Source organism: Cornus florida, unplaced genomic scaffold, assembly GCF_030987335.1.
Source record: "Cornus florida cultivar Cherokee Brave unplaced genomic scaffold, ASM3098733v1 CherokeeBrave_3.0.0_Hap2_Chr06, whole genome shotgun sequence".
Lineage (NCBI taxonomy): Eukaryota > Viridiplantae > Streptophyta > Magnoliopsida > Cornales > Cornaceae > Cornus > Cornus florida.
The window spans coordinates 12933031-12957194 of record NW_026775576.1 but is presented as its reverse complement, the minus strand read 5'-3'; the positions used below and the strand labels follow the sequence as shown (position 1 = coordinate 12957194).

General features: G+C 36.7%; 1 protein-coding gene across 1 annotated transcript; it reads left to right on the top strand.

The window, feature by feature from the left end:
* Positions 1 to 18238: 18238 nt before the first annotated feature.
* LOC132314800 (subtilisin-like protease SBT5.4) lies at positions 18239 to 23513 on the top strand. The gene is made up of 11 exons (XM_059813618.1): positions 18239 to 18322; positions 18520 to 18629; positions 18740 to 18837; positions 18938 to 19105; positions 19212 to 19320; positions 19860 to 20406; positions 20586 to 20680; positions 20780 to 21025; positions 21810 to 21921; positions 22039 to 22252; positions 22351 to 23513. The coding sequence occupies exons 1-11, from the start codon at positions 18239 to 18241 to the stop codon at positions 22911 to 22913; spliced, it is 2346 nt and encodes a 781-aa protein (XP_059669601.1). The 3' UTR covers positions 22914 to 23513.
* The last annotated feature ends 651 nt before the right edge of the window (positions 23514 to 24164 follow it).

Below are 24164 nucleotides of genomic sequence, written 5' to 3'. Positions count from 1 at the left end.
GCTAATAAGGTGTCTAAGCCACAAAACATGATATCATCAATATAGATTTGCAGAATTAGAAACTATTTTTGATGAGTTTTTACATAAAGAGTACTATCAACCTTGCCTCTGTGAAATCCTTGTTCAACTAAGAATTGATGCAGCTTCTCATACCAGGCTCTGGGGGCTTGTTTGAGACAATATAAAGCCTTACTTAGTTTGTAAACATGATAGGGAAACTTTGAATCTTCAAAGCCTTCAGGTTGTTTTAAGTAGACTTCTTTACTTATATATATATTAAGAAAATCAGACTTGACATCCATTTGGTATACTTTGACTTGTTTGTGACTGGCAAAAGATAAAAGCATTATAATGGATTCCATTCTTGCAACTGGAGCAGAAGTTTCATCATAATCAATACGAGCCTGCTGAGAGTAACCTTTACACACCAGTCTTGCCTTGTTTTTGATAACAGATCCCTTCTCATCTATTTTATTTCTAAAAATCCACTTTGAGCCAATTACATTCTTGTCTTTAGGTCTAGGAACAAGTGTCCAGGTATCATTCTTATTAATTTGATCAACTTCCTCTTGCATGGCAGCTAACCAGTCTTTACTTTTCTGAGCATCAAAATAGGACTTTGGTTCAATGGATGACAGCATAGCAAAGTGACTGTATTCTTCATCATCTTCAGCTTCTAAATCATTTAGCTTCTTTTTGTTTCTTGTTTGAACTCCAGCTTGAGGTGAACCAATGATGTTCTCAGCTTGAACCTACTTTTGCAGCACTGGATAAGTGGTTTCTCTTGGATCTTCAGGTTTAGTACTTGAGGAATTGGTTTCATTTGAACCAAAAGTATTGTCATAGTCTTCAAGAGGTGTGAACTTAGGATTCTCATCAAACTTCACATGAATTAACTTAACCACCTTTGAAGACCTTAGATTGTAGCATCTGTAAGCTTTGCTTTTTGTAGAATACCCCATGAATATGCCTTCATCTGCCTTTGAATCAAAATGCCCAAACTATCAATGTGATTCAATATATACCATTTGCTGCCAAATCTTTTGAAGTAGTGAACAGTTGTAGGTCTTCTATACCACAGTTCATAGGGTGTTTTAGTTGAATTAGGTCTAAGAAGAACCCTATTTATGATGTGCATAGCAGTACTCACAGCTTCATCCTAAAAACCCGTCTCTTCACAGTGCTACTTCTTTCATTTTCAATAAGATTAAAAAACTTAATGAAATGTGTAATAGCTTCTAATTTCTTCTTTAGGAAGTAAACCCACACCATTCTACTAAAGTCATCAATGAGAAGCATGAAGTACTTACTCCCACCAATGCTAGTAGTTCTAGTAGGACCACAGAGATCCATGTGTATCAGGTCAAGTGCTCTTGAGGTGTTGATTTCTTTTGAAGGAAATGAAACTTTGGTTTGTTTACCTTGTTGATAGGCTTTATAAAGATGATCATCTTTAAAATTGAGTTCAAGAAGTCCTTAGACAGCTTTTAGCTTCAAAATCTTGGACAAATTTCTTGAATGAAGATGCCCTAGTCTCTTATACCACAAATTAGCTTTATCACAGGTTGTCAAGTTGCATTGAGTAGCTTGGAATTCTTTAGTGACAGTATAAACATTTCCTGATGATCTACATGCTGAGAAGAGAACCTGTTTTGATTTAAGATCAACCACATTGCACTTTTCTTTATCAAAACACACAGTCCTCCCACTGTCACATAACTGACTTACACTGAGAAGGTTGTGTTTGAGTTCTTCAACAAGTAAGACTTCTTGAATCTCAGGCAATTCTTCAGACTTGCTCACAGTACCTATACCAATAATTTTAGCCTTCTGATTGTCTCTAAAGATCACATCTCCACCATCAAATTGTTTCAGAGTGATAAATTTAGATCTATCACCTGTCATGTGTCTTGAGCAGCCACTGTCAATATACCATCTGTCCACTTTGTTACAAGCCTTGAAAGCTATATACACAAGCAGATTCACTAAGTTTAACTTCTTGGGTATCCACATCATCCTGGATTTCGCAATAGAATCTTTGTTCTTGACCTTATGAGCTTGAGCTATATTACACTTCTTCATATACATTTTAGTTACTTTGAAGTTCCTTATAGATGTTGTAACAAAATCACTTCTGTTTAGTCTTGAGGAGTTGAAATTATTGTCAAGCAAATCAAATTTTGATCTCAAGGGTTTTATAACAGGATACCTTCCATACAATTCATTAGTTGTGGCTTTAATAAATACAAAGTGAGTTTGATTGACCTTTGTGGCTGAATCACACACATAGCCAATTCCAGTCTTCCTAATTTGCTTTATGGATTGCTTCCAGATCTCAGCCATCTTTAGGGATCTTTCTTCAAGAATGAGAGACAGTTCTTCTTTACACTTCTTAGTAGACCACTGAGTGTTGACTTGGGGTTTCAATAGGCTTTGAAAAATAACTGAAATTGAACACAGCATTGACAGTTTAAGTTTGAAGTGTTTAGTGAGAACTTGTTTGGACTTTAACAATTTTGAATTGAGCTTTTTTATCTGAGACTTCTGTTGATTACACTTCACTGCAAGCCTTTCACATTCTTTAAGAATTTCCTCAATCTCAGTGTCACTATCTTCTTCAACATGAACTAGAATTTGTGTTGCTTCAAGAATAGCCGTAAAGAGACATTCATCTTTTTGTGTCTACTTAGGTTTATCTTCTTCAGGAGCTGCATCCCAGTTTGAGATAAGTGCTTTTCAACCAAACCTTCCTTTGTAATTTCCTCCTTCATTCTTCTTCTGGCTTTGTCCCTTTGAGTTAGGACAATTTGATATAACATGACACGGTTTACCACAACCATAACATGTTAAATTTTTTAGTTGATTCTTCTTTTTAAACCTGAAATTTTTGAATTTCTTAGCAAGGTAGGCTATCTCATCTTCTTCAAGATCATCTTCAGACTTTGTTTCAGTTTCTTCAACAACTTCCTTTGCTTTGAGAACAGCTTCTCTTCTATGAACAGCTGGAACACCAATTCTCATTTCATAGGCAGTGAGAGAGGCTTGAAGCTCATCAATCTTCATCTGAGAAAGATCTTTGTCTTATAGAATTGTCACTTTAGGATTGAATCTAGAAGTGAGTGATCGTAGTATATTTTTACAAACATCAACATCCTTAATATCTTCACCAAGAGCTCTCATATTGTTGACAAGGTCATTGATCCTGAACATGTACTCAGCAACAGTTTCTCTTTCTTCCATCTTACAGACCTCATACTAAACTTTGAATAGTTATATCTTGTTCTCCTTAATAACCTTATTTCCTTCATGAGCTGCCTGAAGAGAATCCCACATTTCCTTGGTTGTTTTACAATTTTTAACTCTAGTGAATTCTTATTGCCTCAAGGCACAAAAGAGAACATGTTTGGCCTTGACATCATTAGCCACAGCCAATTTATCTATAGTAGAGGGGTTATCAGGATTAAGAATCACAACACCATGTATGGCAGCATGCCAAACATCATAGGACTCAGACATTAAGAAGGCTTCCATTCTAGTTTTCCAAGAGTCATAGTTTGAACCTTTAAACCCTAGAGCTTTGTTGATAACTTGACCTTCATCCATTGCTGGGATCAATTGCAGGCTTATTAGAACCTCACAATGCACACCAAAGTTCTTATACCAATTGTTGAACCAAGAGGGGGGTAAATTGGTTAAAACTTTGCTTGGTAAAACTTTCCCAAAACAACTAAACAAGCATTAAAAGAACAGATAACACAAAATTTACAATTGGTAGCTAGGGAAAACCTTGGTTGTTGGCCTCAGCTAATAAGCAATCCATTACTAGCTGTATGTATCTTGTTACACAATTAGCTGTCTCACTCTCTGCACACACCCAAGCACAAGAATAGACATTAGTTTTCACAACCAATACACACACTAGTACACCACAGTGCATACAAGCACAACCCCTGTCCTAAGCAACCTTGCTTGGACTAATTAAGCTCTCATAGCTCACCACACACACTAATACAGATGCAACTCAGTACAATAAAGTCTTTGCAACAATTAAAATAAGCTAGACAACACAGAATTCCAAGTTACTGCCTCAAAACTACAATCTGCTGCATCTAGGGTTTAGGGGGTAAAATGGGAAATTCCTCTCGACATCAATTCATCAAAACCTTACACAGTCTTCTTTCACTGTAGTACTCATGTTCATAGCTTTATACAGTCAAATACATCATGAGTATATCACACAGTTTAATCTCAGTGTAACGACCCGGGTTTTTCAACCCTGGAGCGTCAGTGATGAACCGAAGATTGACCCGATAACGGATCTAGATGCGGAAGCAAGAAACATGACAATAGTCTCCCAAGGCACAACACACCTCTAAAACCCTAAGATGACCTTCCATGAGGTCACGGAACCCAAAGGAATAACCGGAAGCGAAAGCTAGAATGAAAAGGGTCAAATGGTACCCTATGACACCAATGACAACCAAAGGAACAAGATCTAGTTCAAACTAGACCAGGTGCACCACTAAATGGTTTAAACAAGATCATCAAGGTTAAATAAGAATGAATGAAGCAAGGTTAACTTGTCTAGGCAACAACCCAACCAAAACTCGCAAAGCAACTCCATTTCGGTCGACCGAAATGAAGTATCGGTATGCCGAAATGAGCCTGGAAAAGAAGAAAAAAGAGCTCTCAGTTTGGTCGACTGAAGTGATAAACCGGTTGACAGGTTTAAGGCTCGAGATAAAAAAAAAATGAGTTTCGGTCGACCGATGTAGAGAACCGGTCAACCGAAATAAGCCTCGATGGTGAAGATGGCTACTGGAGTTGAGATTTTACTATTCAATTACAATTCAAAAGAGCATCGGTCGACCGAAACAAGCCACCGGTCGACCAAAACAGGTCAAAAATGTGCTGAATGAACCTGCTATGCACCAAAAATGAAGAAAAGTCCCTAAGTCTTATTTGAATCCCCCATGGCATGATTAAACTTAATTGAATGCTAGTGTGTGATGATGTGAACATACACGCAAGTGTAAAATAACATTTTAAACATGCTACAATCGCCTAAGGCCTCATTACAATTCATTTAAAACATTTGACATGTCAAATCTCCAAAGTTAATAAAAATACATTTTCAAACAAAATGTGGTGTCAAATGAATACAAGTACAAATATAAACATGCTTGGCCCTCGGCCTCATACCATACATATCAAATACATTGAAAAGAGTGTACTTATGTACACTTTAAAAATAATTAGAAACAAATATACAAGTTTTGTCATGAGAAGCCATAAATCACCCAGGGCAAGTGCAGTCTCCAAATCTTGAGTCCTGTACCTGAAAAATGTTCCCACTACGTGGGTGAGTAACATAAAGCTACTCGTAGGAGATGAACATGCATCGACCTAGAATTTTATAATTATATCACCTTAAGGTGAAACATATTAAAGGGTTCATATCACCTAACGTCTATATCAAAGTGAGACTCAGGGATCATCCTAAGCTACTTAGGCAATTGAAATGAACAACGTCATACAAGTATACATGCTCAAGTACACTAAGTCATGTTAAACAAGTTATGCATTGTCTAAGCATGCATATACAAACATACAATTAACATGGAAAGCTTGTGAATCAAGCATACAGGCACAAGTATACTAAGCTAAATGAATTACGCATAAGACAAGCATACACGACACAAGTATACATAATGAAGTCCGATTGCACACATCAAACATGCAATGCTTAAGTATACTAATTAGGGTTTAGATACACAACCAAGGATACAAGGTCAAGTATATTAAATGAGATCTAAATACATAAAACAAGTATACAGTTTCAAGTATACTAATTATGTTCTAAATACACAAAACAAGTATACAGTTTTAAGTATACTAATTAAGATCTAAATACAAGAAGCAAGTATACAGTTTCAAGTATACAAAATAGGATTCAAATATCCAAAGTAAGCATTAATTTTCAAGCTATAAGTAATCCATGATTAACAACTTGAAATTTAATGCTAAATCAAATAGTGGGAAGACTAAGATCCTTGGCTGCAGACCAATCGAGTTATTCCGGGTTACTAGCCCACAAGGTACTACCTACTGCGCATGTGTACAAGTTATTCCGGATAATTACGACCCACAAGGTACTACCTACTGCGCACTTCATATGACTTAGGAAACTCACGAATCCGTACTAGGGCCAGACCCTAGCCATCACATGAACGTGATTCTTACAAGCTTCTAAAAATAATAAGTCCAAAACTTATGCAAAATCAATAAGTTAAACCAAACTTATACATTTCAAATAATGTCTAGGAATCAATTTACATGCACAAGTAAGGTTGAATCCACACAAACCATGTCCTAGAGTTCAAGTCTAGATAGCATATGACATGTCAAGTCTCTATTATGTAATTTATACAAAAAGCAAGAATATTTTACAACAGTTGAACCATATTACCATCCTAAGCCACAGGTACTAAATAAGGTACAATATAGTAACAAGCTTTCAAGGTAAGCAATTGTAATATTCTAACAAGCTATATACCTACACAAGATATATTTAAATGAGCTATTTAAGACATTGATATCACCTATCATGCTAAGTCAAATTACCATCTTTAGAGGCTACAAGTACTAATTCTACAACAAGTTAGTAGCATGCCCACAAGGTAATCAAATGGACTACATTTCAAGGAATTATCAACGTATTACATCCAATATCAATTTAAGTGACTAACACACTTAAAACAAAATTAATTAAACCAATTAATTAATTTTTCTCTAGATTTTACAACATATCCAAATATCTTCAATTTAACATATGTTAAAGAACTCACCAAGGCCTACTTTAATATCACATTACAAGTTGATTTCATACTTGATACAACTATGTGAATTAATCTTTTGTAAAAGATAAATATTAAATAAGTTTTGCAATTCTTATTCAAATGCCCCAAATTTAATATATGTTACACAACTCACCAATGCCTAATTTACTAGCATGCCACAATTTAATTCTAAACTATATACCATCATTAGAATTAAATCCTAAACAAAGAAAATAAATAAATAAAATTCAAAAAAACTTGAACAAGGCATGCTCACAAGTTGAATACACTTATAAAACAATCAATACAACAATAATATAAAACTAAGACATCCCCTACCTCAATTTGAGGTGAAAATCTCAAAAACCCACTGAAATAAAACCGCTTCGAATCTGACGAAACTCCTAGGTTTTGTCGGGGACAACACGATCTACATGAACCCCCAATAAGCCCCATCAAAATCACAACTTGACTTCAAACCTAAACTCAAGAAATGATCAGTAATGAATTCTAATAAGGAGGAAAGGTAGAGCACGTCAAGGGGAACGATAAATGTTAAGGCCGAAGAGTTTCCATTAAGGAAATAAAGTGGAGGAGAAGAAAGAATGAAGGCAGCCCCTTGGGCTCCCATGACTGCCAGCCAAGAGGGTGAAGAAGATGATGGAAATCTAACTTTTTGACTTAAGACCCCCTATTTATAGAAAATCTCAAAAAGTGCCCCGAAAGGCACCCGCCTAGTCCGAAAAAGTGGATTTTGAGCAAACGTGCTCAAGTGTCAAAACTTTGCAAACAAAAAAGATTCTATGACAAAATATGAACAACGGAATAAACGGTGTTGAAAACCAAGTCCCGAGCAGAGAGATATGCCCTGAATAAATTCGGCGGCAACCGGGGCCAGAAACCCTGACACTGGAGAAAAATGACCAGAAGGAAATTCTATGTGTACATGACTCGATGAAATGTGAAAATGAATCCCGTACGAGGATCCAGGCTCCAGACGAGATATTTTGTAATAACTTTCGTTAATTGCATAATGGCCCCTACAGAAGGGTTAACTGTAAAACTGCCCCAGAATAAAAATATCTTCCAAAAGATATTTTCTTAGATACCCCTGAAATAAAATATCTTCAAAAGATATTTATAAAAAACACCCCAAGAAAAGAAAAACATTCTGAAAAAACTATGCATCCATGCCCATATGGACACCGGGAGCAACCAGAATAATTTTCTGCAAAAGTAAAAATACGTATTTCGTGGAAACCACTTAGAATGAAGATACGTGAAGTTAAAAACCAACTCCGAACACAAGGAGTGAGGTTATGCCAACAAAGTGACAAATGGGGAAAAGACAAAATAGGGAAAATAACAAAACAGGGAAAAGGACAAAAAGTGAATAGTGTCAAAAAATGAAAAATGTGGAAATGAGTCAGTCCTCAAAGGAAGTTGTCAATCCAAAGGAAAGAGTCTCAGAAACCATTTCCGAGCACTCAAGACGACACTAAGCGATGAGAAACTAAACTCAGAAAAGAAATTTCAACGAAAAAAATTCATCTGTGAAATTCTGAGGAAAAAGAAAAAGAAGGAAATGACCGGGTCATTACAACATACCCTCCTTAAAGAGATTTTGTCCCCGAAATCAGGAACATTCCCAAAGAATCGAAGAAGGACCGTACACAAGTTCACACCAAGGAACAGATTATAAACTACCCAAGGACAACTCCAAAGGTCCTAAGATCAACGAAGAGACATGAAACCATAACTAGTGAGACACCTCTCCAACGAATTGACATACTAACCCAATGTCAACAACCCAAAAGAGACCAAGGCGACTACACATCGAAACAAGAACACAATCAGAAGCAACATGGCAGCACGAATACTGACTAGAACCCGCCCACAACGTACCCAAGGTGCGGTAGCATCCACAGTGTCAAGTGCCCACCCACACTCACATTACTAGCTAGGTAATGCAAGGTAGCATTGACGACAACTAATACTCGCCCACACACAACCCCTAATTCGTCATCTGCCCCCAACAAGCTTACCCACGGAACCTATCGATACAAATGACATCAATGTCAAACAATCATTACTAAAAGCACCACGGAAACCAGGCATTTTGTGAGAGTTGAGATATGGTCCAAAGATGTCCAACCGGACCATCCTGGCCAATCCCAAAACTCTGACAACAATACCATAGGTACCGCTACGCTTAAGGCCTCAAATCCTCAATACCAGAAAATTGACAATCCCAAGTCTCAAAACACCGTTGTCAACCACATCAGTCACGAATCCAAAGCCTGACAAGTCTATGCCCTCAAGCCAATCGATAGGACTTTACAAAATCAAACAACATCATGTCACAATGACTCCTAACAAGACAATGCACCCAAAAACCTTTATGCCATCCTAAAGCTGACCTACTACCAGGCTACGCCTAGGAATCAAGACATCGGATCAAGCTCACACACACAATCCCGACAACCAAGGTCATACAACCCCCAGCATAGTGTGGAATGATAAAAAAAATGAACTAATAAAGTAATTAGTCATGAAACATATATATATCTATACAAGTATACATTCACAAGTATACTAAGAAATATCGAAATGGAAATACAATATATGAGTACATATACAAGTATACATTCGCAAGTATACTAAGCAGTACTAAATCCGTGCTAGACAAGCATACAGACTCAAGTATATTAAACCAAAACGAAATGAAATAAACAACGTGCAAGCATACTAGGTACAAGTATACTAAGCATAACTGAAAAGCTACGCACTAAACAACTAAACACATAGTGTACAAGGGCAATCAAATATACTACCTATCACATAGGAGTCAAGCATCAGAGACATACTACACATCGCCTATAACGCTAGCATGATAAACAGATATAGTAAGTGGAAAACACATCATCTATATCAACAAATAACTACCAAATAGTCACATCCCCTAAACATGTTTCTAAGGTAAGCTCAAAACAATAAGGCATATAAACATGTAAGAATGACTATGCAAATAACAATCCCACAAAATCCAAAGCAAGAAGGGGTGAAATGCCTCTCAGAAGGACAAACTCACTGAAAGTGAATCCCAAAAACCCGGATGAGTCCAATCCCTCACCACAAGGAAGTGAATCATCTCCCAGAATGAACACTAAGGTCCCTGAAACAAAAGTCTACAAGTCTTTCCCAAGACGGGCTCAAACACAAGGTGGAATCCTAACGCCACACAAAACAAACAACGAGGTAATGGGTAGCCCCAATACTAACCATTAAGAGATACCAACAAGAGATCTTAACTCAAGACACCGATGAGTTCGATAGGAACTCTACAGGATCCTATTAGAACCCTAAACATAACCCCAAGACTCCAATGACGAGGGAGAGTAATTGATTGTACCAATGCAATTAATTACATAAAAACACTCACACCCCAACCTAAGCTCGTAAGAGCTGTCCAAGGCAAGACAAGAAGAATTCTAGGTCAAGGCACCTATCAAATCCCTAACCTTCACTCTAAGAAGAAGAGACGCGAGGACCTCACCGTGAGGCTCACAAAAATGAATCTCCCAATCCCCAAGGGAGGACTTGAGTCAATTCGACTTATCGCCCTATGACGCTAGAAACAAGACCTCAATGACGTCACCACATCAAGGTCATGAAACCCCAAGAGATAATGGCCTAGCATTAATCTCAACCAACTAAGCTTGGACAACCCACAATGCCTTAACAAGACATAAAATAAGCAGTTAACACGTAACACAACAATAGACTATGTACTCACACAATTAGAAAAGAATCAAATAAGGCATGTCAATGTAAGCATCATACGATCATGTTAAGAATAACAAGTACATGTAATACACTAAGGCAAACAAGCATAACCCTCATGCTAAGCAGACAAGCGTAAATCAACCTGCTAATACATGTAATACACTAAGGCAAACAAGCATAACCCTCATGCTAAGCAGACAAGCGTAAATCAACCTGCTAAAACAGACAAACACATACAATGTACTGAAGCCGACAAGCATATATGGCATGCCCAGGCGAGCAAGCACATACAATATGCAAATGCTAACAGGCACATACTATGTACTCAGGGAGACAAACACAAACAATATGCTAAAACCTACAAGTATATACAATGTACTAAAGTAAACAAGCACATATATCATGCTGAGACAGTCAAGTAAACTTCTAAACATACGTCCACATAAGCACATAAACATGTTATCAAGAAGCAACTAAACACATAGAGCATGGCAACACAAGCATGATATGCACCCAAAACCCGTCGTCCTAAGGTTTTCGAACCTAAGAGCTCTGATACCACTTGTAACGACCCGGGTATTTCAACCCTGGAGCGTCAGTGATGAACCGAAGATTAACCCGATAACGGATCCAGATGCGGAAGCAAGAAACATGACAATAGTTTCCCAAGGCACAACACACCTCTAAAACCCTAAGATGACCTTCTATGAGGTCACGAAACCCAAAGGAATAATTGTAAGCAAAAGCTAGAATGAAAAGGGTCAAATGGTACCCTATGGCACCAATGACAACCAAAGGAGCAAGATCTAGTTCAAACTAGACTAGGTGCACCACTAAATGGCTTAAACAAGATCAACAAGGTTAAATGAGAATGAATGAAGCAAGGTTAACCTGTCTAGGCAACAACCCAACCAAAACTCGCGAGGCAACTCCATTTCGGTCGACCGAAATGGAGCATCGGTCTGCCAAAATGAGCCTGGAAAAGAAGAGAAAAGAGCTCTCAGTTCGGTTGACCGAAGTGACAAACCGGTCGACCAGTTTAAGGCTCAAGATAAAAAAAAAAATGACTTTCGGTCGACCGATGTAGAGAACCGGTCGACTGAAATAAGCCTCGATGGTGAAGATGGCTACTGGAGTTGAGATTTTACTATTCAATTACAATTCGAAAGAGCATCGGTCGACCGAAACAAGCCACCGGTTAACCAAAACAGGTCAAAAATGTGCTGAATGAACCTGTTATGCACCAAAAATGAAGAAAAGTCCCTAAGTCTTATTTGAATCCCCCATAGCATGATCAAACTTAATTGAATGCTAATGCGTGATGATGTGAACATACACGTAAGTGTAAAAAAACATTTTAAACATGCTACAATGGCCTACGCCCTTATTACAATTCATTTACAATATTTGACATGTCAAACCTCTAAGGTTGATAAAAATACATTTTCAAACAAAATGTGGTGTCAAATGAATACAAGTACAAATATAAACATACTTGGCCCTTGGCCTCATGCCATACATATCAAATACATTGAAAAGAGTGTACTCATGTACACTTTACATAATCAGAAACAAATATACAAGTTTTGTCATGAGAAGCCACAAATCGCCCAGGGCAAGTGCAGTCTCCAAATCTTGAGTCCTGTACCTGAAAAATGTCTCCACTACGTGGGTGAGTAACATAAAGCTACTCATAGGAGATGAACATGCATCGACCTAGCATTTTACAATTATATCACCTTAAGGTGAAACATGTTAAAGGGTTCATGTCACCTAACGTCTATATCAAAGTGAGACTCAGGGATCATCCTAAGCTACTCATGCTATTGAAATGAACAACGTCATACGAGTATACATGCTCAAGTACACTAAGTCATGTTAAACAAGTTATGCATTGTCTAAGCATGCATATACAAACATACAATTAACATGGAAAACTCATGAATCAAGTGTACAGGCACAAATATTCTAAGCTAAATGAATTACGCATAAGACAAGTATACACGACACAAGCATACATAATGAAGTCCGATTGCACAAATCAAACATGCAATGCTTAAGTATACTAATTAGGGTTTAGATACACAACCAAGGATACAAGGTCAAGTATATTAAATGAGATCTAAATACACAAAACAAGTATACAGTTTCAAGTATACTAATTATGTTCTAAATACACAAAACAAGTATATAGTTTCAAGTATACTAATTAAGATCTAAATACAAGAAGCAAGTATAAAGTTTCAAGTATACAAAATAGGATTCAAATATCCAAAGTAAGCATCAATTCTCAAGCTACAAGTAATCCATGATTAACAACTTGAAATTTAACTCTAAATCAAATAGTGGGAAGACTAGGATCCTTGGCTGCAGACTAATCGAGTTATTCCGGGTTACTAGCCCGCAAGGTACTACCTAGTGCGCACGTGTACAAGTTATTTCAGGTAATTACGACCGATAAGGTACTACCTAGTGCGCACGTGTACAAGTTATTCCGGGTAATTACGACCCACAAGGTACTACCTACTGCGCACTTCATATGACTTAGGAAACTCACGAATCCATACTAGGGCCAAACCCTAGCCATCATATGAACATGATCCTTACAAGCCTCCAAAAATAATAAGTCCAAAACTTATGCAAAATCAATAAGTTAAACCAAACTTATACATTTCCAATAATGTCTAGGAATCAATTTACATGCACAAGTAAGGTTGAATCCACACAAACCATGTCCTAGAATTCAAGTCTAGATAGCATATGACATGTCAAGTCTCCATTATGCAATTTATATACAAAGTAAGAATATTTTACAACAATTGAACCACATTACCATCCTAAGCCACAAGTACTAAATAAGTTACAATTTAGTAACAAGCTTTCAAGGTAAGCAATTGTAATATTCTAACAAGTTATATACCTACACAAGATATATTTAAACGAGCTATTTAAGACAATGATATCACCTATCATGCTAAGTCAAATTACCATCTTTAGAGGCTACAAGTACTAATTCTACAACAAGTTAGTAGCATGCTCACAAGGTAATCAAACAGACTACATTTCAAGGAATTATCAACCTATTACATCCAATATCAATTTAAGTGACTAACACACTTAAAACAAAATTAATTAAGCTAATTAATTAATTTTTCTCTACATTTTAAAACATATCCAAATATCCTCAATTTAACATATGTTAAACAACTCACCAAGGCCTATTTTAATATCACATTACAAGTTGATTTTATACTTGATACAACTATGTGAATTAATCTTTTACAAAAGATAAATATTAAATAAGTTTTGCAATTCTTATTCAAATGCCCCAAATTTAATATATGTTACACAACTCACCAAGGCCTAATTTACTAGCACGCCACAATTTAATTCTAAACTATATACCATCATTAGAATTAAATCCTAAACAAAGAAAATAAATAAATAAAATTCAAAAAAACTTAAACAAGGCATGCTCACAAGTTGTATATGCTTATAAAACAATCAATACAACAATAATATAAACCTAAGACATCCCTAACCTCAATTTGAGATGAAAATCTCAAAAGCCCACCGAAATGAAACCGTTCCGAATCCGATGAAACTCCTAGGTTTTGTCTAGGACAACACGATCTACATGAACACCCAAGAAGCCCCATCAAAATCATAACTTGACTTCAAACCCGAACTCAACAAATGGTTAGTAATGAATTCTAATAAGGGGGAACGGTAGAGCACGTCGAGGGGAATGATAAATGTTAAGGCCGAAGAGTTTCCACTAAGGAAATCAAGTGGAGGAGAAGAAAGAATGAAGGCAGCCCTTTAGGCTCCCATGGTTGCCGTGCAATAGGGTGAAGAAGATGATGGTAATCTGACTTTTTGACTTAAGACCCCCTATTTATAGAAAATCTCAAAAAGTGCCCTAAAAGGGTCCCGTTGGGTCTGGAAAAGTGGATTTTGAGCAAACGCGCTTAAATGACAAAACTCTATGAATGAAAAAAGATTCTATGAGAAAATATGAATAACGGAATAAACGGCGTTGAAAACCGAGTCCCGAGCAGAGAGATATGCCCTGAATAAGTTCGGCGGCAACCGGGGCCAGAAACCCTGAAACTGGAGAAAAATGACCAGAAGGAAATTCTATGAGTACATGACTCGATGAAATGTGAAAATGAATCCCATACAAGGATCCAGGCTCCAGACGAGATATTTTGCAATAACTTTCGTTAATTGCACAATGGCCCCTATAAAAGGGTTAACTACAAAACTGCCCCAGAATAAAAATATCTTCCAAAAGATATTTTCTTAGATACCCCTGAAATAAAATATCTTCAAAAGATATTTATGAAAAACACCCCAAGAAAAGAAAAAGATTTTGAAAAAATTATGCATCCATGCCACTATGGATACCGGGAGCAACCAGAGTACTTTTCTGCAAAAATAAAGATACGTATTTCGTGGAAACCACTTAGAATGAAGATATGTGAAGTCAAAAACCAACTCCGAACACAAGGAATTAGGTTATGCCAACAAAGCGACAAACGGGGAAAAGACAAAATAGTGAAAAGAACAAAATAGGGAAAAGGATAAAAAATGATTAGTGTCGAAAAACGAAAAATGTGGAAATGACTCGGTCTTCAAAGGAAGTTGTCAATCCAAATGAAAGAGTCTCAGAATCCATTTCCGAGCACTCAAGACGACACTAAGCGACAAGAAACTGAACTCAGAAAAGAAATTTCAATGAAAAAAATTCATCTGTAAAATTTTGAGGAAAAAGAAAAGGAAGGAAATGACCGAGTCATTACACTCAGTCCTTATTTCAACACAAAACAACTTTAGCCTTAAGGTTTGAATACTCAAAATTAAAGCATATCATTTTTCTGTCACAAGCTCAACTTCAACAATCTTGATTCACCAAAATATACTTGCTAGAAGGTTAATTCATCATGGAACAACTAAGAATACTTAAACAATACTTGAATCCAAGATTAAATCAGAAAATCAACCTTAACTATTGATCACACTATTCAAATTCATTTTCAGTATATTTTCAACACAAACACAGTTTGAGTAAGTGTAAATAGTTGAATTATACCTGTGTCAATCTTCAGAATAGTCCACAGCTACTTGAAATAAAATTTCACTACTCAAACCAACCCTTGCACCAGTAGAACTGACAGCAGCAACATCTTCTCAGCAAATACACTAACAGGACAAGATTCAGTGAGTTTTTCTTACATGAGTCATCATCGAAACACTCAAAAAAACTTGTTCATTCAAAGTTGTCGAGAGAATACTAGCTGCAACTCACTTTTCTCAAATTTTCATACGGCTTAAACCCTAAAAGTCACTATAACAACATATTTATTGTGATACTAAATTACACAAGGCCTCACACACCAAGGATATACACCTGTTACCTCTAGCCAATGATTGAAAGAGCATATTTCAGATATTTTCAGATGAGAGGACCACTCACAGCAAGCCACCTCAGCAATTTTGTCACTATGCACACCTGAATTCATACATACACATTGCAAGGCTGTAAATTGCATTTGCCTTTAGACTTAGCCTACAAGAAATGTAATATTCTTATATATACCATCTCTCTAGGACCACTGGGACGTGCAACACACTTGAATGCAAATGGAAAGGACCAAAATACCCTTGTAACAAATTAACTCTTTCACAGCCAGTAGGTAGTCCTAAAGCTGTATATTTCACAATGTAGGCTCAATCAAAGCTATCTAATGCAATGCAACTACCCAAACAAACGTATATCACTGAATTACAACTGAGAAAAGACCGTAGTACCCCTGTGAGCACCTGTAGCTAAGACTGAAACACTGAACCTTCAGTGTCACAGTGATTTAATGACAACAGGCTGAAACATTGCAATGCACTATTGCAGACCACTGAGTACAATGAAGCCCAACACTCTTATAATGATATGAGGTGTATGAAAGTCAGAACAAAAAGGCTCTTTGATTGCAGGAGTATATTTCTCAAATGTTGCAATAATGTTTTTTGAAGACCACAACTCAATATATAGAGTTTCTGATGCATTTGATACACAATATAGCTGTTGGACACATAGTTCTAGATAAAATAGCCGTTTGAATTTGAATTCAACCTAAATCGATCGTTCGAAATGAATGGGGTCTTTATTTCGGTCGTCCGAAATATCTTGAGGTTCATTTTACTACTTTATTTCTATCATCCAAAATGACTGAGGTCTTTATTTCGGTCGTCTGAAATAACCTAAGGTATATTTGACTGCTTCATTTCGGTCGTCTGGTTGTGATCCCGAACTTAGCATGGCTACTGCCCAAGATAAACTAGTAACCGGTCGTCCGGTTCATATTGTCTATGCATTTCGGTCGTCCGAAATGGAACTGCTGCTTCAGAGACTTGTAGTGTATCAATTTGTGTCCCTTGATCATTTAGTGCAAGTGTTGATATGAATAAACCTAAGTTTATGAGCTTCAAGAGATTCATAAATACTTTAATTATTCACCACCTTAGCTACCCTTTTTACATTTGACTTGGCATGATCTTGATAGCTTCTTTTTGAGACTTAATTTCTTTTAAGCTTCTCATGCTTCCCTTCATGTATCTCTCTATGTTATGATGCTCTTTTTCATTTGTGCTTTCCATGTAATGTCTTGTCTTGATGGATGCTGAGATCTGTTATTTAACTCAGGGTAGACATTAGTACATATATAACATCATTAATGAATTGTAATCATCAAAAGTCTTAGATTGAAGGTCAATAAGGTGGAACTACATACAGGGTAGCATTCATTTCCAGTTGTTGGAATAGTAATCTGGTGTGGCAAGTTTCCCTCGAACTCGCTACATGTCAACTTTCCATTTGTCCAGATTTGTGTTATTTACAGAAGTAATATATATATATATATATATATATATATATATATATATATATATTCTTTATATTCTTTTTCTTCTGTTTCAGTTTAATTTTCGTTTTCTTCTGTATAATTTTTGCTTCAATAATCCTATTTTTATTTAATTTATGTTCTCATTTTGGATAGTGGGCTATATATATATATGTGTGTGTGTGTGTGTGAGATTGCCATTCAATTGGTTTCTTAGCATTAATATATATATTGTTATATTGAGGATTAATTCTGGAAAAGCCTGGCAGCGCATGTCAAGAGATGATCAAATTATACTGGAAATTCTGCCCATGATTTGATTTGTGCAGCAATTAACAACCTAACCAGCAATGGAAGCAAAGATAGACAAGTTGTCCGAATAAATTGGGGAGTTGATTTTATGTATATTTTTCTTCTTAACTATTTTGGGTAGAATCAAAATGATAAACTCAACTCAACATATGGCACCAAGAATAGGGACCTCTTTTAAACTCAATTACACACGCACAAATATATTTATATAAGTATATATATAGAAATAGACAATTAACGGAGGAAGAATTTGCTAAATTCAATTCTCCCTTGCCTACAGCTAGCAGTCCTCTCTCTAAATATATGTATGTATAAAAATACATAGCTTCTTCTTCCTCCACGCAAAAAATGTTCATTAATTAATTAGCACTGCAACAGGATTTTGCAATGACAGAGTGCAACATGTTGTTTTCCAAGTTTTCAATTTTGATCGCACTCTTCATTCTTTCCTGTCTCTCCCAAACACCGGCTTTCGCGGCCAAAAAGGTAAGGCATTGTGTTGATTAATGTTTCTTCCTAACAGTGGAAATTGAATTCGATCCCTTAGGGACTTATTGTTTTGACAAATTACAAAAGTCAACTTCGGCCACCATTTTTGAGTTTAGTTTTACCTTTCGATAGACTAATGGTGTCTCTTGTTTGTTCCTTTTATCTTGCTCTTTCTTTGTTGGGTTCTGAAATAGTCCTACATCGTGTACCTGGGAGCACATTCACATGGCCAAAAAATTACGAAGGCTGATTTTCGTAAGGTGTCAAATTCTCATTACGAGTTTCTTGGATCATTCTTGGGATGGTATGGAATTTAATGCAATCGTGATTTGAACACTAATTAATCTTCCTATTTTTCATTCTTCTGCAATGTTATTGCTAATTAAGCTCTTTCTTTTGCTGAATGACTCGCAGTAAAAAGAAAGCTAAAGACGCCATATTTTACTCGTATAAGAGACACATCAATGGTTTTGCTGCAATGATTGATGAGAAGAATGCCGCCGAAATTGCAAGTACAACATCTAGCTTGCACATAATTCTTGTTTTGTGTTTCCTTAATATATGTTTTCTATTTTTCGTGTACTAATACGAGATTAATTTACAACAATTCAGAGCACCCGAAGGTTGTGTCTGTTTTCTTGAGTAAGCAGAGAAAACTACAGACAACCCATTCATGGAATTTTCTTTCGCTGGAAAATAGTAACGATGTTGTAGATTCAAGTTCCTTGTGGAAGAAGGCTAGGTTTGGAGAAGATATTATTATTGCAAATATTGACTCAGGTAACCTCAACCCTTTTTCTCATTCAAACACACTTCAATTGTGTTTCATATATCCTTTTAATCTTGAAGTTAGGCACCGTTTTATTGTTTGTCATGACTTTGCTAGGCGTATGGGCGGAATCAGAGAGTTTCAGTGACAAAGGGTATGGGCCCATTCCATCGAAGTGGAGAGGAATATGTCAAAATAACACACGTGACGGATTCCCTTGCAATCGGTGTGCTCTATTTTCACTTGAACCACCATCAGAATTATAATATCATAATATGGTTACGATGATTACACCAGCTTGCAAGTAGTAAAGAACTTAATTTTATTTTCTTGTCCCTTCATTAAGTATTCAAAACTGAAATTATGATGTCACTTTATAAGAGAAGATAATAATTGCCATGTGTTACAAGTAAAAATTTGTCCTACATCGGATTTGGATGAGGGTTGATGTGTATATAAATGGGTGGGTATGCAGTACTATCCAATAGTTCGAAATTTTAAGTAAATGGGCAAGCGCCCACCCGTTACAGCTGGTATCATAGTCAGACCCAATTCTCAATCCGGTGTCACGCCAAGCGCCCGGCCTGGAAGGCGTCCTCCGGTCGAGGGCTGTTGCACAGGTTCGGGTGAATGGGGGTTGATGTGTGTGTAAATAGGTGGGTGTGTAGCATTACCCAAAGCACTGACCCTTTACATTATGCCATAAAGCAATTTGATATCTCAACTTCCCTAATTTTACTTTTGGCAAATATATTGGATCTGCAGGAAACTTATAGGAGCTAGGTACTTTTACAAAGGATATGCTGCTATATACAATATTTCTGAGCCTTCAGCAACAATTAAAGAATTCTCTGCGCGTGACTATGATGGGCATGGAACTCACACACTATCAACGGCTGGTGGGAACTTTGTTCCTGGCGTAAGTGTGTTTGGGCTGGGGAATGGAAGTGCCAAAGGTGGTTCACCTAGAGCTCGAGTGGCATCTTACAAAGTAAATTGGCCAAAGATGATATTGAGGGATTGCGATGATGCTGATATACTGCAAGCCTTCGATCATGCCATACATGATGGCGTTGATGTGCTTTCAGTATCCCAAGGTTTTGAACCTCGTGACTTCTTCGACGACAGCATTTCAATAGGGGCGTTCCATGCTGTTAAGCATGGTATAATAGTGGTAGCCGGAGCTGGGAATGAGGGACCAAAATATGGCACTGTTACAAATCTTGCACCTTGGATAATAACTGTTGGAGCAAGCACCACAGATCGTGATTTGGCTTCTTATGTTCAACTTCATAATGGACTACGCCTCAAGGTACGAACGAGGTTCAATTAATTAGTCCAGAATCTATAAGATATATATATATATATATATATATTTTTTTTTTTATTTTTTATTTTTTATTTTTATTTTTATCCCTCACTTACATGTATTTCTTCTATTTGTTTGACATTGTACGTATTATTTGTTCTGTTATATTTAAAATTAATTAGGGAAAAGGTACCACCAAACCATTGCCAGAAGACAGATTCTACCCACTTATTACTGGTGCACAAGCTAAAGTTGACAATGCATCTGCTTCAGACGCGTAAGAATAATATATATTCTTCAAATCTTGCAGTAATTAATTTCTAACTTTGTACAATGCACACATAGCATGTGCCTTAATTTTGTATACGTTGTGTAGTTTACTCTGCAAAGGAGGAACGCTCGACCCCCAGAAGGTAAATGGTAAGATCTTGGTCTGTCTTCTAGGGGATAATGAAAGAATTGAGAAAGGACAACATGCTAATTTGGCTGGTGCCTTGGGGATGATTCTTTGCAACGATGAGGGTAACGGTACTACGATTAAAAACGAGGTTCATGTTCTCACAGCATCACATATCACTTACACAGATGGCCTTGCTGTTTTGGACTACATCAACTCTACTAAGTAAGTATTTATTTATTTCTTTATTTTTTTCAGAATGAGTTGTTTTTATAAAATTAAAAATAAGAGTTAATAGTACAAAATACAATAGAGATGCATACCCCTGTTTACAAAAAGCAAGAAATGGAGCTAATCCACTTCAAAACTTACTAACAACCAGTTAAGCTTCATTACACCACATCAAAAAGAGCTAGTATATCAGCAAGTCCAATAGAGAACTCCCGATGCCGCCAGGGGGCACCGGACACCACGCGACGTGTGGTGCTCTTCCAGTCGCTGGACCCTACCTCCTGCTGAGCCGAAGTGTAAAACTTCCCAAACCAACGTCAAAAAGAGCTAGTATATCATTTGCGGCAACAACGGGGAAACTTTAGTATCACAATGCAATGCTGAATTTCTCTCCAATCAGATCTTCCAAACAAACACAACAAATAACCCTTTCAACAACTTGGACTTAAAATCCTTAGGCTGTGTAATCTGAAACATCCACTCCACAAACAAATTAAGCTCTTGAAACCTTTTATCAGGAATATTCAACCAATGAACAACCTGCTGCCAGATTTCAATAGCATACACACAGGTACAGAATAAATGATTATTAGTGTATTCAGCCTGAAAACAATTATGACATACTGATGGTCCAAGGAAACCCCTTATCTGTAAATTAACAAATGACAGGTTTTTATTATGCATGATAATTGCAATCATCTTCCACATTTAATTTATATATTAATTTTTAGTAGTTTAATTTCATACACTCGATCATTAACAAATTAAATTTCATCAGTTCTCCACTGGCTATGATTAAGCCAATGTCAGAGCTGCCTGCAAAGCCTGCTCCGGCCGTGACTTCTTTCTCCTCTATGGGTCCAAACACTGTAACACCAGAAATCCTCAAGGTTTGGGCAATGAATTAAGTACCCATTAGAATATTAGTTGTCTGTATTTTTCAATTAATTTAACATTTTTGTAATTAACTAACTAATTTCCATTTTTGATCCAATTTATATATTCAGCCTGATATTACTGCACCAGGAGTAAATATCATAGCTGCCTACAGTGAAGCTATCAGCCCTACAGAGAGAGATTACGATAAGCGCAGGACACCCTATCTCTCTTTGTCTGGAACATCAATGTCTACTCCTCATGTTGCCGGAATTGTCGGTCTTCTGAAGGCAGCTCACCCTGATTGGAGTCCTGCTGCCATTAGATCTGCAATCATGACTACCGGTAATACTTCAATAATGAATTGTACTAATAATATTAGTTATTAGTAATTGGAGCACATTTATGTTAAAATTTGCTCTGTTTGATCATTCTGTGTTTAGCAAGAACAAGAGATAATACTCGCCATCCAATGCTAATTGGATTTAAGAACGGATCCTTTGCTAAGGCAACACCGTTCGCTTATGGTGCTGGGCATATACGGCCAAGCCTTTCTGCAGATCCTGGCTTGGTCTATGACTTAGAAGTTAAGGATTACGATGGCTTCCTTTGTGCAATTGGCTATAACAAAACTTTTATTGAACTCTTTTCTAAGAATTACGAATGTCCCAAGTCTACCAATCCTCTTAGTATTTTAAACCTGAACTATCCTTCAATAACTGTCCCTAAACTCTCCGGCTCAGTCATCGTGAGTCGAACAGTGAAGAATGTTGGCCCACCGAGCACCTACAAAGCTCGTGTTCGTCCACCACCGGGAATTTCAGTTAGTGTTCAGCCCAATGTTCTGAAATTTGAGACTACTGGTGAAATGAAGACATTTAACTTGACTCTGAAAGCTAAGAGAAGTGGTGTTTCCAAAGGCTATGCATTTGGTGAGTTATTATGGTCGGATGGTGTACATAATGTGAGGAGTCCAATCACAGTTGCTAAAGCCGCCACACCATGAATCGGATTTGAATGATACAATCACAGTTGCGATGGCCGCCCTTCAATATCATTTTCTGTACAGGGATAAAGTTGTGTAATTTGTTTATTCACTTCAAAAGAGTTGTAAATTTGGCCATGTGGAAGTAATTAACATAACAGTGCTTTTATAGGAAAATTAGTCAATACTTATACACCCTTGCCTTTGCTCTATTTTGTAAAAATTGCACCAGCAAAACAAAGAATGATTAGTGTGAAAAAAAATAAAAAAACTTGAATAAAAAATGATTATTGTGAAAAAAAATACCTTAAATAAAAACCAATAAACAGGAATTGCTATATGTTAAAGTTGATACAAGGGTAGGCTAAGGAATTCATCCCTACTCTAGTTAGGACGGATTCAGGATTTCTGAATAGGGTGACCTAATTTTGGATTAGGCTAATTTTAGGTTGGGGTGGGCTAATATTACATTTTTTTATTTTTTATTTTTATTTATTTATTTATTTATTTATTTATTTTCAGCCCACCTCTGCCCACCCCTCCCTCCGCCCTTGACTCTAGCTACCTGGATATGTTGTAACGAGTATGAACAACAATGCTGCAGATCTTCGAGCTACTTGTTAAGAGTAGTGACATGAGTAGCTTTAAAGTGGAAGCAAAACTCGAACCCCAAATATTCTTGTAGAAATCGGATTAAAAAGATAAAAACAAAAACAAAAACAAAAAAAAAACTGTGTTTAAATTCCTTATCTAGAGAGAGAGTGTTATACCCTTGGGGAATTGGTAGATTTCCAACTATGACAACACTCTAGTCTCCTTGTCCCAACTCTCCTCTTTGATGGTTTCCCCAAATGCTTCAATCCTATAGCCTCCTCTTCAAAACCACAAGCTATAAACTATACTAGTTATTAGTGCTTATAATGAGATTGCAAGTTTAATTTTACACCGACAGTATAGTATGAAATCTTGATATAATTTAATCACACTCATATTTAATCATAATTAAAAAAAAAATCACAAAAACCCAAGTTTAATCCACCGATAATCGAACATGGTGAACCCACGTTCTAAAATAATTCTTTCTAAATTAGCTCATGCCTTATCCACAGTCCCAGCTTCAACTCGCGCCACTCGTCTGCCACCTGGCATCTCAATTAAAGACTCTCTCTCTCTAAACGGTTAAATCCTTCCCAAGAGATAGTCTTGGACATACTCTCTCGACTCTCTGTGAAATCTCTTCTCCTATTTTGGAACATGCAGAGACAACCATAT

Coding starts and splice junctions, on each gene's coding strand:
- LOC132314800 (XM_059813618.1), top strand. CDS start 18,239: ATGTTGTTTTCCAAGTTTTCAATTTTGATCGCACTCTTCATTCTTTCC. Junction 19,321..19,859: donor GACGGATTCCCTTGCAATCG/GTGTGCTCTATT, acceptor TTGGATCTGCAG/GAAACTTATAGGAGCTAGGT. Junction 20,681..20,779: donor AATGCATCTGCTTCAGACGC/GTAAGAATAATA, acceptor TACGTTGTGTAG/TTTACTCTGCAAAGGAGGAA.